We start from the raw sequence: 15,139 nt of genomic DNA, 5'->3' as shown, positions 1-15,139 counted from the left end.
AAATTTCGTTTAATGTTTCTTCTAGTCAATGTCTATTGGTGATGAGTATGCTCAGATTTTGTTGTGAGAAAATGTCTTTATTATGCTTCCATTTTAAAAGGATATTTTTGCTGGATATAGAATTTTAGGATGACTTTTTTTTTTTTCTTTTAGCACTTTAAAGATATCTTTCTTTTGTATTCCGGATTACTTTGTTTCTTATGAGATGTCATCACTCATTCATAGTGATATTCCCTGATATTTAAAGTGTCTATTTTCCTGACTGCTATTAAGAGTTTTTTGTATATCTTTGGTTTTTATGAATTTGACTATGGTGTGCCTGAATATAACTTTCATTGTGTTTATTATGTGTGGAGTTGGTTGATATTTTTGTCCTTTGTGTTTATATGTGTGTGTATATTTATATGTATATATACACACACACATATATATGTATATATATGTATACACACATACATTTGTATATATGTATTTTTTTATCATTTGGGAAACATTTAGCCACTACTTATTTAAATATTTTCTGCCCCAATCTTTCTTTCATATCTGGAACTTTAATTACACATATATTAGATGGCTTGATGTTTTTGTGCAAGTCATTAGTATTCTGATTTTGTGTGTGTGCTTTAGTTTCTCTCTATAGATTATTTTTATTGTCCCATCTTAAAATTCACTGATATTTTTTTCTGAAGTGTCCAATCCAATAATCATCTCATGTTATATATTGTTTTAGCTCTTGAATTTGTTGGGTTCTTTTTAAATTATTTTCCTTTTCTCTATTGATATCACCCCATTTGTTTTCTCATTATGTTCAACTTTTCCTTTGAATTCTTCAACACTCAGTTTTCTACCTGTTTTTTAGTGACTTTGATATATCTTCTTTCCTTTCCTACACTAAATTCTTTTTGTTTATGGACCAAGTGTTATTCATGTTTTCCCTATATCATCTAGCTCAATGCCTTGTATATAATATAATTTAATAAATGTTGAATCAATAAAGAAGCTGAGGACCTTTTTTGATAACTGATTCTCTGTTCTTTTGAGTTCTTAGTTTAGAGCTACTTTCATTTCTCCCCATTCAGCTTTCCATGAAATTTTTATATCTTCAGGACTATAATAATGGATTCTGCTATTCTCTCAGCTAAAAAAGACTACTTAGTTTAAACTCATCAGTAGTTTGTAATTCTGAGGTAGAGTATATAAAGCAGCAGCGTTTCATTTCCTATGAAATGAAAGACTATTCATCTCACACTGCTGCAGTTTGTAATATTTCTTATATCTAAAGGGGATATTACAGAGTGAAATAAAACTAGCTGCTCTAGAAGTATAAAGGACAGGAAATATTAACAGAATTGGAATAGAACTACTCCAAAGCAGAATTGAGCTTCTGCCTCAGGCTAACTGGTACAGGAAACATTCCTAGAGGATGGGAAGGGACAGTATTTCCCAGTGATCTGGCATCATGGAGCTTTGTTGAACAATTTTCGGAGTTCATAAGGCCTTTGGTTCTTGCAAAGACACAAATTTTGTGAATGATGCTCACCAGTACTAAAATCTATTTCCAAAGGGAAGAATTCCAGGTTTGAGAAGAATAGTATAAGCAGTTAAGTCTACAAAACTGTTAAATCAAGTGAGTTATTTACTCTATAGAGAGTCTCCAGATTTTGTTTTTAATGCACAATAAGATTCTTTTAAATAGTAAATTTTTCTGATACATATAAAAGATGAGCCCGTTTAATGAAAGGTGCCAAATATTTGTCAGGATACACTTGTGCACACACTGTGTAATTAAATAATTAAAAAAATATTTTTACACTTATTTGTTTAGTCACTGTGAGGGATATGAAGGTGGTAATAGACTCATTGACTTCAAGGAGCTTAAAACTTACATGAGTGGATAAAACAAACATAAATAATACTGTTTATTTTCCCTTTTGTTTATAATCTAGATTGTTATTAAAACAAATTAGGTGGATAAATCATTATTAAAAACATAGATGTACAGGTAAAGTATATAATTCTGAGGGCATCATAGAATAAGAGAGGAAGGTAGAGGATCAGCATTAAGCTTTGTGGAGGAAGGGGCATATGAGTTGTTATTGTAGTTAGTTGCTGTCAAGCTGATTCCAATTCATGATGACTCCATGTGTACTGCTTCATAGGGTTTCCAAGACCGTGACCTTTCAGAAGCAGAGCGCCAGGCCTGTCTTTTGAGGTACCTCTGGTTAGATTCAAACCACCAACCTTTGGCTTGTAGTCTTGTGCTTAGTCATTTGCGCCACAGGGACTCTGAGAGAAGATGTAGAGGAAAGAAATTTAGGAGTAGCAGCTGAATGTGGGCTAAAAGGAAGAAGAGGTAGATGAAAGAGGAGGCCCTCAGAGAGATAGGGTGGTAACTAGGAGAGACATATGTTTCTGAATATAGGGGTAAGAGTTTCAAGAAAGGAGGAGTAGTAAAGGTATGAAATTCTAGAGAAAAGTGAAAGACAATGAGGACAATAGAAAGTCAGAGAAAGTGGAAGATAATGAGGACTAGAAGGTCCTTGGTGAATTTTGAAGAGTGCAGTATGCAGGGAAGCAAGGGCAGTTTTCAGAGATTAAAGCAGAGGTCACAACCTGACTGTCCTTATGTAAACTCCGGCCCAGAGATATATTCTGTTTGGTCCATTCACTGCTAGCTCACATGGTATTTTAAAAATATATAATTGTTGTCAACATTTAAAAATCAATGTATTTCACATAAAAGTTCAGACTTCAATGTTCTCTTGAAAATTCTTAATATCTGACGACACTGAATTCTGGGTTTCCTCATTGCAGCAGATGGCTAGAACTGACTAGCGATGAGCAGTTAGATGGGGCTTGAGCTCTCCGTTTTGCCAAAGGCTGTCCATCACTCCCTACATATTTCTTATACTTGGCTCACTTTACTTACTTTACACACCTAAATCATTTAACATTTTGACATCTAGGTCAGTGGTTTTCAATTAACGTGTGTCAGAATCACCTGGATGCCTTGATAAAACACAGATTGCAAGGCCATATCCCCATAGTTTCTGATTCAGTAGATCTGGGGTGAGGCCCAATAATTTGTTTTTCTAGCAATTTCCGAGATGGTACTGATACTGTAGGTTTGGGGACCACACTTTGACAGGTTAAAGGATAAATTGGTGTTAACAAAGTGGTTCCGGAGTTTAGTGTAGTGATTAGATGCATAGGCTTTGCATTCAGACAGAGCTAGTTTCTATTTTCTCACCTAGAAAATAAGGGTGATAGTGCATACTTCATAGGACTTATTTTTAAACTAAATGAGATAATGCATACAAAATATGTATCAACATCTTAGCAACAGGACCTAGCTTATTATAACTTTTCATTAAATGTTTCCGTTGCTATTGTATTGTTGCTATTATTGTGAAGATTATGTCTTTCAAGAATATTGATTCTGCTGGGGAGGAGAAGGTCAGAGATAGATTGTTAGCTTTAGAGCAAGAGTGATCAAAGTTGTTTGTTTAAAGAATGAACGAAGCATAGAAATATGGAGAAAATTGCTATTTCTATGAGAGTAAAAACTGATGGCAAGTTGCCAGGGAAAGGAGTAATGGCAGGGATTTAAAAGCATAGAAAGCCAGTCAGGGTATTGAGTGCTTTGTATGTACTTAGGAAGTATATATAAAACAGCAACTAGTATGAGGTAGGAAAGTTGTAAATTCATAGCATCTGACTCAGCTGTGGAATGGTTGATAAGGAGATAGAGACCCTATGTGGTGGGTGACTTGTCTTCATATTTTAGATGAGAAAAGTCAGATTCATAGAATTTAATTTTTTATTGCTCCATTCCACACAGCTTTAGGTGGAGGTAAAGGATTCTGACTAATTTCTTTCTAACTCCAACACCTATGCTCTTTCTTTCTGAGCATGAGGCCTTTCAAGTCCTCTAACTATTTGCTCTTATGCTGAGCACTGTTGCATGTCTAGATAATGTCCCCTTGTCCATAGCATTATTTAAATTTCACATCCTTCAGGAAGCCTTTTTTTATTCCACAGTCCAATATAGATGCTTCTCTTTTCTGTTCCCACACTTTACGTCTATTATTGTGATAAACACATTGTATTATAAATTTATATATATATATACATATATATATATATGTTTCCTTAGAGCTCCTTGGAGGATAAGTTGTCCATCTAAATGTGTATCTATCTTCAGAGATCAATACATATTTGTTTAATGAATGAATAAATAAAGAATTAAATTAGGTGAATGAATGGATGGATAGGTGGATGAACAAACAAATGAACAAATAAATAAGGAAGAATGATTTTCCGGTGTTGAATCTGTTTTCTGGTATGGTACTAGGCCTGCAACCACTACCCAAGTTCCTCCTCATTAGCAAGCATTAAAGTGGAGGACCATTATTATGCAGTTCAACATACAATTTGGCTAACATGTTTGCTAACAATTTCCAGACTACTCACAAATCTCGTTTTACGAGTCCACAAACCCCTCATTCTTCTTCCAGATAGCCATGACTCTGTCAGTATTCCATTCTTTTCATGAAAAACTGTCATGAACTGTGAAAGGTCTAAGATTTTACCCTACTTGCCAGCTAAGAAGTTAGCCTGCCACAGTTTCATGGATGCTGGCAGAAGATTGGAAACTCCTGAATCAGAGACAAAGAACTTCATTATTCACAACAATAGGAGTAGTCAGAGTATGAGCATTATTTTGCTCTAGTTCTTCAAGCCCCAATTCCTACAGGGCAGTGTGAAGAGAGTCAGGTGATACATTCACACGGACTGAGTTGTATTACAAGAGAAGAACCCTTAGTTTAGAGAACAAAAGTCTTCTATAATGGTCAGTAAGTAAACCTTCTCTTTGCTCTGAAGACTGTGAACTATACAAGGATCTTTGAAAAGATAGTTCAGACCAAAGACAATCAGTTCCTTTACTTGTGCTGAGATATCCAGCAAGTACCATAGAGTAGAGGTTTCTGCAAGTGTGAGAACTTATATAATATGAAATCAACCCTTCTGTTTTCCCATTAAAATGGAAAATTTTTATGTTCAGCTTTTACCAGATAATTAATTTACCTTTGAGTAGTCCAAGTTCAACACTTCCTGGTGAAGAGCTTTGAAATGTAAAAAATTGCCTTTGAATAACTGTCCCATTTTATGTTTTCTTTTTGGGAGCAAGATAAAAATGGGTTAGATACTGCATTTATATTCTAAAACGAACATAAGTCATGTCTAATAGTTTTATTGGAGTCTTAGATATTTTAATGTTTATGTTAAAAGTTTTAAAAGTATACTAATTTACATTGCAGAAAACAAACGTGTTGATTTTTAAACCTTTTTTTTTAGCTTACAGGTTGCAGTGGGTCAAAAGAAAATACTTCATGTGTTGAACAAAATAAAGAAAACCAGTGTTTTGAATATGAAACTGATGAAAAGACAAGTGTAAGTCCTGGAGTTTTTTCTTTGTTTCTGTGTTTAATGGGCAAGATAATGTCTTGTTCTCTGTGGATGCTGCTTCTAGTAGTGACCAAATAAAACAAAATGTGTAACATAACTTCTGACATTGGTCTGGTTAGTATATCAGGTTCTCTTGCTACAGAGCTGACACTGAATGTGTATCATTTTGAGTAATTGTGTTTTTTAATTTTGGGATCTGTGTTTTGGTGCATATTCTTAAGTCGCTGGTGTTCACGCAAACATTTTTCAAAGCTATTTCATTTCTCCTCTCTTCTCCTGTCTGGTCCAGGCCCTCCAGAAAAAGCCTCACATTACCCTTTGGTAGTGGTGCTGGTGGGTTTCCAGCCTTCCTCCCCGCCCCCACCCCCCTGCCTTTTTTTTTTTTGACAGAGGGGAAGGGATAATAGCTTTCCCTAAGTAATCTGGAAACTGCTTCTAGTCATATTTTTTGTGATTGTTATCTTGTGTATTTACTAAATATAGGGAATTGGATAAATCATCCATAGGGTAGCTTTAAAGAGGTCATAGTGCTTTATATTCAGGAAGAACTTCAGAGCTTAGGGAGAGTACATGCATTTCTAAGTACAAGTCTTTTACTAATTGACAATTTCAGATTAAGTTTGTATCTAATCAATGGTCATAAATGGATCCTTATTTATTATAGTCCCAATGATATAAACAGGGGTTTCAGTCTCCATTTTATTCATAGAGATACCAAACGTAATCATGAAAACAATGTAAATAAATAAATTTTTTATGAACATTTATTAAGTGTTTAAAGCAAACATAAAATTCTTTTTGGGAGATTGTTCCTTAAAGGCTGGATTTATTGATGGATTCAAGAGCTTCTTGAAATACAACTCCAGTGATGCATGGCCTGAAGATGCATTCTTTTTGTCTTTCTCCTAAGTCTTCTGTTAGCAAGCAGAGACCATCTTCATTATGGCTCCACGGGCCTTCAAATTGCTTTCAAATATGTATGTCTACTGATACTCAGTGAATGGTAAATGTCAGAAAAGGCATAGTTTATCTATTGATTATTATTTATAACCTGGACAGGTTTTCCAGCATTGCCAGTTGATTGAGCCTCCTATTATTGAGTTGGTCTTGAGATTTGGTCTAAGTTCCGAGGCAGTCCCAATTATGAGTTTTGATAATTACTTTGGGGAATTCAGTTAAAATAAGAAAGGTTGAAAGTGAAATGTCTTGTCCTTTATAAGGAAACCATGGAATGTGGAGCCAAATTTAACTAGTGACCAGTTATAGGATGCCTCTAAAAAAGATCACTTTTCCTATGCTGAAAAATGCTTTTGTGTAATATAGAAGGTGTAATCTAAACTATTAGAGGCTATCACAATATGCTAAATGTGCTTCCAGGAAAGGAAGTCATTTAATTTGACAGCTGAACTGTTTTTCTCTAAAAGAGGAGGGGAGGACGGGCATCCATACTGGATTCGTGAATACTTAGAAAACAAATCTTTAGACTTCCTGGCTGTCCACAAGGATATCTGTATTTTTGCTTCCTGAAAATGAAGTCATTCGGCCTAAGTAGGATACAAATGTGCCAACTTGTCAGGCAGCTAAATTAAATAAATGCTGGCAAATATATAAGGGAAACTGTTGTGTTTTCATCGTGGGAAAGCATATTGCTGGCCTATGCTATTTAAACTCTAAAATCTTCAGTTTCTTCATCTTACAGCATAGTTATGAGATTTTAATGAGATGCGGAATATGAACATGTGTAGTACCACCTGGCAAATGTAGATTTTCATTATATTGAAGTAAATGGAATGTTTTACATTTATTTTCTTGAGGTCGTGGACTCTATTACTGAAAAAAAAAAAGTTCTTAGGGTCTCCTTGGATTCATGGCTGTGTTACATAAGAGTCTATAAAATTTTTTTTGCCTGGAAACACCTTCGCCAGGAAGAAGCTCCTGCCTTGCTGATTTCTACTTGCTATTGCCCCACATAAGTTCTGGGTTGAATTGAAATTAACATCAAGGAGAATATTCTTAATTATCTAAGAAAAAAATTAATTATGTGACAAACAAAAGGTAGACATGATTATTGTATGAGTTAGAACTGCTCAGTTTGTAGACCATTCTCCAAAGGCTGTTGATAATAAATCCTGCTTTGGAAATCACAGTTGTGTAGGTCTATTAAATATGACAGTGTAATGTGTTTTTTTTCATCCTCGGAATTAGGGCATTAGATTAGGTTACTTCTAAGGATTCTTCTAAATCTAACGTCCAATTGTTTTATGACAGTCAGTAGCAGAGACCATAAATTATTATGTTGTATAAATAGAGGACCCACTGATAATATTTTTAAAATATTTTAGCTAGCAATAGCTAGAGTCCCAGACAAATTTAAACTTATGTGATAGATCTGCATCTAGAACAATAAGCAGGAACATCTTCATTAAGCCATATCAATTTAAGAAAGTTTCATCAGCCTAATCCACAGATCCGTGGTTCTCAAAGTGTGGCCCCTTAACCAGCTGCAGAATTTATGTCTTAGAAAAGTAAATTTTGGGGATTCACCCATGACCAACTAAATCAGAAATGCTAGAAATGGAATTTAGCAATCTGTGTCTTAATAAGCTTTCCAGATGATTCTGATGTATGCTAAAGTTTGAGAACCACTTCCAAGAGCAATACATCTCTGAGGAGTGACCCACCACCTTTCCTGTCACACGCTTTAAACTAGTCAATTTAGGGAAGGCCCAAAAAGTTCTTGTATTAATAAGGCAATTAAGCTAAAAGAAACTGCACCATATATACTCTTTAGCTTTCCTATTTACACTTCTCATTTCTTCAGTGATCTGCCCAAAAATATCTGGGGACTGATTTTTTCAACATCATTCAGAAACATGTGTTAGTATGCTATACTACCTCCATTCTTTCAGAGTTGCCCACTTCTTGACGATAGCTTCATTCAGAACAATCTTCTGGAAGCTATTTTGCCAGGTTGATGATGTCTTCCTTAAAGGTACACATCCGTAGAAATCAGAGTCAGAAATAACATTCAATTGCATTCCTTATCTGTGTCCAGCAATAAACCTTTCTTCCCTTTTAGTCTAATTTCAGTACCTCAATAGATGCTATTCCCATCAAGGAGCATTAGACAACTGATTTCTGCCCTCAACAAAGCAGTTTTTTTCAATGGAAGACTTCATCTTGGTCTGGCTTAAGTGAATCATGGTGTTGCTACTTGTTATATAATGTGGAAAACTGTAATTATAAAGGGAAATCAAAATCTGAAAAATTTGTTGTAGATATGGTTTCCAGAATTGATGAGATTATGCAAATCTATTGGGAAAATTAATATTTGGAGAATTTAAATAAAAGACATCATTAAGAACTTTGGACCTTTGTTGTTGAAGAAACATTTTACATCTAATGTGGTTTGTACCTTTGTTTTTATTTTATTTCCGTTATTCCCTTTGAACAATTTCAAATAATTGGGAGTATGCTTTAGGGATATGTTATGGGTTTAAATAAACCTAATAAGCAAAAAGGTAAAGCTTGAAGATTTACTATTCCAGAATCCTAGTGAGAGACAATGAGGACTTTTAGTTAGCTCATAGAGAGGCGGGGGAACTTGAATAGTGAATTAACAGGACTTGGTGACTAAATAGATTTGAGAGTTGGGTGGTATTAGAATAAGAATGGGGATATTGGGAGGAAGGCTGACTAATGGATAAACAGGGTGAGTTCATTTATGACATCTAAAATTTGAGTAACAGCAGAACAACTAAGAGCAAATATTTAGAGAGGAGTTACATATACTGGCTGAGACATAAGTGTGATATCAAAAGTAGAATGGTGTAATAGAATAGAAACAGCAAAAGATGCAGAGTCAGAGACTAGAGTTTGAATTTTGGCTCTAACAAACCTTGAGAAGGTTAAATGACCTCTATTTTTATGTGTAAAATGGAGATATTACCTGTTGTTCCAATCCTGCAAGAGTGTAATAGCAATCATATGAAATAGTATCTGTAAAAGGAGGACTGTGACAACTAAAAGCTGTAGTTATTGCATACATTTGGAGACAGCACAGAGCAGTAAATGCCTCTTAAAAGTATTTAAAGTTTTAGATAATGTTTTACTTGTTGTGTTTGATATTATAACTCTAATTTCTTCAACAGAAAATAGGTTTTAATCAATCTTGTGAATTAGAAGTTGTTAATAAAGGGATTAAATAAATAACATGTAAATACCACAGTAGTTATGGCAGACAGGCCTCTTTTAACAAAAACAGAGAGGTGACCAGGTGGAGAGAAATTTGACTATAGAAAACATATCATACTAAGTCGTAGTTTCTGTACTCTTACTATCTGGGTGTCCTTGGGCAAATCACTCAGCCTATCTGTGCCTTAGTTTCCTAATCTAAAGTGAAGGGCTTTGACTAAATAATTTATGGGTCCTTTAAAGTTATAGTACATTTATAATTCTTTGATAGAATAAGGAATTATTTATTTTAAACACTCCCAATATTGCCCTTAAATTTCTTTTCAGATTATAATATATATTTGCACTTTTTTAAGCAATATCATGATAAACGGAGAAAGTATTGAAGTTGTCAAGGATTTCATTTTACTTGTATCCACAGTCAATGCCTGTGGAAGCAATAGTCAAGAAATCAAACAATGTATTTCATTGAGCAAATCTGCTGCAAAAGATCTCTCTAAAAAATCTTAAAAAGCAAAGATGTCACTTTGAGGACTAAGGTGTGCCTGACCCAAGCCATAGTATTTTCAATCACCTCATATGCATGTGAAAGCTGGACAATGAATAATGAAGGCCAAATAAGAATTGATGCCTCTGAATTATGGTGATGGTGAAGAATATTGAATATACCATGGACTGCCAGACCAACAAGTCTGTCTTAGAAGAAGTACAGCTAGAATGCTCCTTAGAAGTGAGGATGGTGATCCTTCTTCTCATGTACTTTGGACATGTTATCAGGAGGGACCAATCCCTGGAGGAGGACATCGTACTTGGTAAAGCAGAGGGTCAGCGAGAAAGAGGAAGACTGTCAATGAGACCACCTGATACAATGGCTGAAATGATGGGCTCAAACATAGCAACAGTTGTGAGGATGGTGCAGGACCAGGCAGTGTTTCTTTCTGTTATACACAGGGTCTCTATGAGTTGGAACCAACTCGACAGCACCTAACAGTAACAAGAACAAACAGCTGCACCTTCTGACTAAGAATAATTTTGTAGTTCAGCTCTATTTCTTTATTTACTGTCATTGCCAATATTTGGAAGAAAACTTCCTTAATACCATTCAGCTATGGAAAAGAAGGCTTTTATATTTGTTTGTTTTAGTGAATGAGGGCAGAGTGAGGATTCTCTTGAGTTAATATGTGTACACTGAATGCTGTCCATGCCCACTATTTATAAGTGATGGTTCCGAACTAGCTGATCTTCCTGGAGAACCAGCTTTGAAAGTACAATACACTCAGAGGATTTTAATGGTAATCTAGGACATTGACTCACCTCAGTCCTAAATCTCTCTACTACAGGCCTGGTAAAGGGGAATCTAACTTCTGTTAGAAGCCCCTGGTTACAGGATATTTACCACCTCCTGAGATAGCTCATCATATCTAGGCAAGTTTGAATGTTATAGAGTTATTCTTTTTATTAAACCCATAATATTCAAACTACTTTATTACTGAGTATATTTTCTATTTTCCAATACCAGTGAAAGTATAGTGGCAAACATCTAAGTATCTGGAATTAATGGGCTAATCAATCTTTTTTTTTTTTAAATGTAATATTCTGGTTATTGCTGGCTAATTTGATTTACTAATTTAAAACACAGAATGCAATTATTTCTCATTTCCAGGTTGATGAAGATACTGTCCCTTATCTCTGAGCATCTTGTAGTGCCTCAGGGTCAATGTTATGCTTATTAAAGATCAGTGACTGTACTGTCTGTACTAGGGCTGCAGGATATAAGGTTTTGTATTACCGACTGACATTTCTGAAGCTATTTTTATAAGTCAATCCAAATATCAATTTATTCACTAGCTGACTCTAAAACAACACAAAAATTATAGAAATGAGATTCTGGTTATTTGATATAACTGTGTTTAGGATGCAGATTTATACATATGTATGAAATTAGCCAAGTACACTATTCATATACAGGACACTTGTTATTGTTGTTAGCTGCTGTAGAGTTAGCCCTTGACTCATGGAAGGCCTTTTTACAACAGAACAAACCCTCCCAGTCCTGCACCATCCCCATGGTCAGTTGCAGATTGGATGATTGTGATCCATAGGGTTTTAATTTGCTGATCTTTGGAAGTAGATCTCCAGGCCTTTCTGCCTAGTCCGTCTTAGTCTGGAAGCTACCACTGAAACCTGTTTAGCATCATAGCAACATGCTAGCCTCCACTGACAGACGATTGGTGGCTGCACATGAGGTGCATTGGCCAGGAATCAAACATGGGTCTCCTGAATGGAATGTGAGAGTTCTACCACTGAACCACCATTGGCCCCTATAGAACACTTAGAGCCAAACGTTTGAAGTTTATGGTGTTCAATACCTGCCTCATAAGTTCAATGGTTTTACAAGTGCAGCAAATTGCCATTATGAGAATGTGGCAGCTGCAAGATTAGAGCTTGGGATTAGATGATCAAAATTCACATTCTGGTTCATCCACTCAGTAAATTGAGTGACCACCATGCAAGTTTACCAACTCTGTAGCTATATAAATTTGGCAGGTCAGTTCTTCTGGACCTGACTTTTTCACCTGTAAAATTAATGCAACGATTATGAATACTTAATGATATTATGTACATGAACATGACTAACCACAACCTGACATATAGTAAGTGCTCAATGAAAAGTTAATGTTGAATCTGAAAACTGTTGTTTTTTGTAAATATTTGTAAATACTCTGGTTAAGGTAAATCACATCTTTAGAAACCAAACTATATTAAAATATATAGACTGCAAATTTCATATTAGACTCTTCATTCTAGCCTTATTTATAAAAAAAAAAAAGAATTTTCCTCTGATACACTTTAGTCATTCATTCAAAAAATCTTTATTCAACATCTTCTGTGTGCCAGACAGGAGCCCTGGTGGCACAGTGCTTAAGCACTAGGCTGCTAACCAAAAGGCTCGCAGTTCAAACCGACCAGCCGTTCTATGGGAGAAAGATGTGGCAGTCTACTTCCATAAAGATTACAGCTTTGGAAACCCTATGGGGCAGCTCTACTCTGTCTTATAGGGTCCCTGTGAGTTGGAATAGACTCGATGGGAATGAGTTTGGGTTCTTTTTGTTTTTCTTATGTGCCAGACACTGTTTTAAACACTGAGGATAGTCATGAATATAACGGACAAACAAGGTCCCTGCTCCCATGAATAAACCTCAAATGAGAAGATAGTAATAGGTGAGTAAAGAAGACAATTTCAGATTGTGATAATTGCTGTGAAGGAAATAAACAGTGTCATGTAATGGAGAATGATGGAAGGGAATGTAATCTAATTAGGGTGGTCAGTCTGGTGAGGTCTTACTGTGGTGATGACATCTGAGTGAAGACCTGAATGATAAGAAGGAGCCAGCCATGTAAATATCCCAGGAAGTGAGTTTCAGGCAGAGAGAACAACAAATTCAAGGCCATGAGGAAAAATTAGAGTGATATATTTGAGGAACAGATAGCAGGCCAGTATGATTGGGGTGTGGAAGGTAGAGTGTGGGAAGGCATTTAGCAGTACTGCTGAGATTATTTATATTAATTTGAAAGCAAAATTGTATTTCAGACCATATAGTGTTTTAGATTTGTGGCTTGTACACAACTATCTGGATTTCTGGAATCTATTCAATGTACAACTTTGTATAATAGTAGGAAAAATTAAGCCTCATGAAGAGTATACTTGATGTTTAACAAAATTGTTAGGGAAACATATTTATTGAATATTTTCATCATTTATAATTTACCCTTATAATTATCTAAATTTCAAAGTTTGTTTAGATTTTAATGATAATAAGAGAGAGTGCTTTATGGTATCAGTTAACTATGTTCCAACTCATTTAAATAAGCAAAATTGACATACAATTTTGCTTTTCAATACATTTGAAAACCATCATGAAAAATAGGTTAAAAGTGAACATTTCTTGGTTTTTGAAGCAATTCTTGATTCACTCAAAATTTTTCTTATGTAATTTTTATTTCCCTTACAAAGAGATACATACATTTAACTTGAGCAGAATATGTAGACTCCTGCCTTTCATGGGTTATTTTCAGAATCCAGTACTATCCAGATATTTTTTCACCGTAGAAACTCTCTGGAAAAGTCAGTCCTTTTCCAGTTAGTCCTAATTTCCTGCTTGTCTCTGGAGAGTTTGGAAATGAGGGCAGGCATTTTGCTATGACCTGCCTGCAGTCTATTTATTTTACAAAGCTAACATATTTTGCAGATGTCATTCTTGAGCCTGTTATCCTGGGTTTACAGGGAACAGACAGGGATGGAAGTCCAGGTGGGTGGAATTCTTCTGTTATTTCTCTTGGAGCTAATCTTTCTAATATGGAGTCCATTCCTTCTGTGGTTGCTCCCAAGGCCCTTATAAGCTATGAAAAGCCTCAGTGTAGGAGACCAGAGATGCACTTGTCTATTTAGGGGGGTCCCAGTTTCCTTGGAAACCTTACGGGGCAGTTATACTCTGTGCTATAGGGTCACTTAGTTATTATTCTGTCTTAGTTATCTAGCATTACTCTAACAGAAATAACCACAAGCCAATGGCTATAACATACAGAGATTTATTCTCTGACAGTCTAGTAGGCTAGAAGTTCAAATTTAGGGTGCTGGCTCCAGGGAAAGGGCTTCTCTGTCAGTTTTGAGGAAAGGTCATCAATCTTCCCCTGGATGAAGAGCTACTCAGAGCAGGGACCCCGGGTCCAAAAGATGTGCTGCTCCTGGCACTTCTTTCTTGGTGGTGCTGAGGTCAAACACAAAAGATGAAAAACAGAATAAAAAAAATCAAAAAACAAAGACAAAATAAAGTGTTGGTATTATAATGACATGTGCAAAAGACCTGGAGTTAGAAAACCAAAAGGGAAGAACATGCTCAGCGTTTCTCAAGCTGAAAGAATGAAGAAAAAATTCAAGCCTTGAGTTGCAATATTGAAGGATTCTATGAGCAAAATACTGAACGATGCAGGAAGCATCGAAAGAAGATGGAAGGAATACACAGAGTCATTGTACCAAAAAGAATTGGTTGATGTTCAGTCATTTAAGGAAGTAGCATATGATCAAGAACCAATGGTATTGAAGGAAGAAGTCCAAGCTGCACTGAAGTTCAACATTGACAAAAAACAAGGTTCCAGGAATTGACGGAAAACCAACTGTGATGTTTCAACAAATGGAGGCAGCGCTGGAAGTGCTCATTCGTCTATGCCAAGAAATTTGGAGGACAGCTACCTGGCTATGAAGAAAGGTGATCCAACTGAATGCAGAAAGTATTGAACAATATCATTAATATCACATGCAAGTAAAATTTTGCTGATCATTCAAGATCATTCAAAAGCAGCTGTAGCAGTACATCGACAGGGAACTGCCAGAATTTCAAGCCAGACTCAGAAGAGGTTGTGGAACAAGGGATATCATTGCTGATGTCCGGTGGATCCTGGCTGAAGGCAGAGAATA

General features: G+C 35.6%; 1 protein-coding gene across 1 annotated transcript in view; it reads left to right on the top strand.

The window, feature by feature from the left end:
• The window catches only part of DLG2 (discs large MAGUK scaffold protein 2), a 2,186,317-nt gene that overhangs the window by 403,598 nt on the left and 1,767,580 nt on the right, over positions 1 to 15,139 (top strand). The window contains exon 5 of the mRNA XM_004385499.2: positions 5,359 to 5,454. Coding sequence (XP_004385556.1) covers positions 5,359 to 5,454 — 96 coding nt within the window. The remainder of the gene's footprint in view (positions 1 to 5,358; positions 5,455 to 15,139) is intronic.

Source organism: Trichechus manatus, unplaced genomic scaffold (assembly GCF_000243295.1).
Source record: "Trichechus manatus latirostris isolate Lorelei unplaced genomic scaffold, TriManLat1.0 scaffold00140, whole genome shotgun sequence".
In the NCBI taxonomy this organism is placed as follows: domain Eukaryota; kingdom Metazoa; phylum Chordata; class Mammalia; order Sirenia; family Trichechidae; genus Trichechus; species Trichechus manatus.
This window is presented reverse-complemented; position numbering and strand designations above follow the sequence as displayed.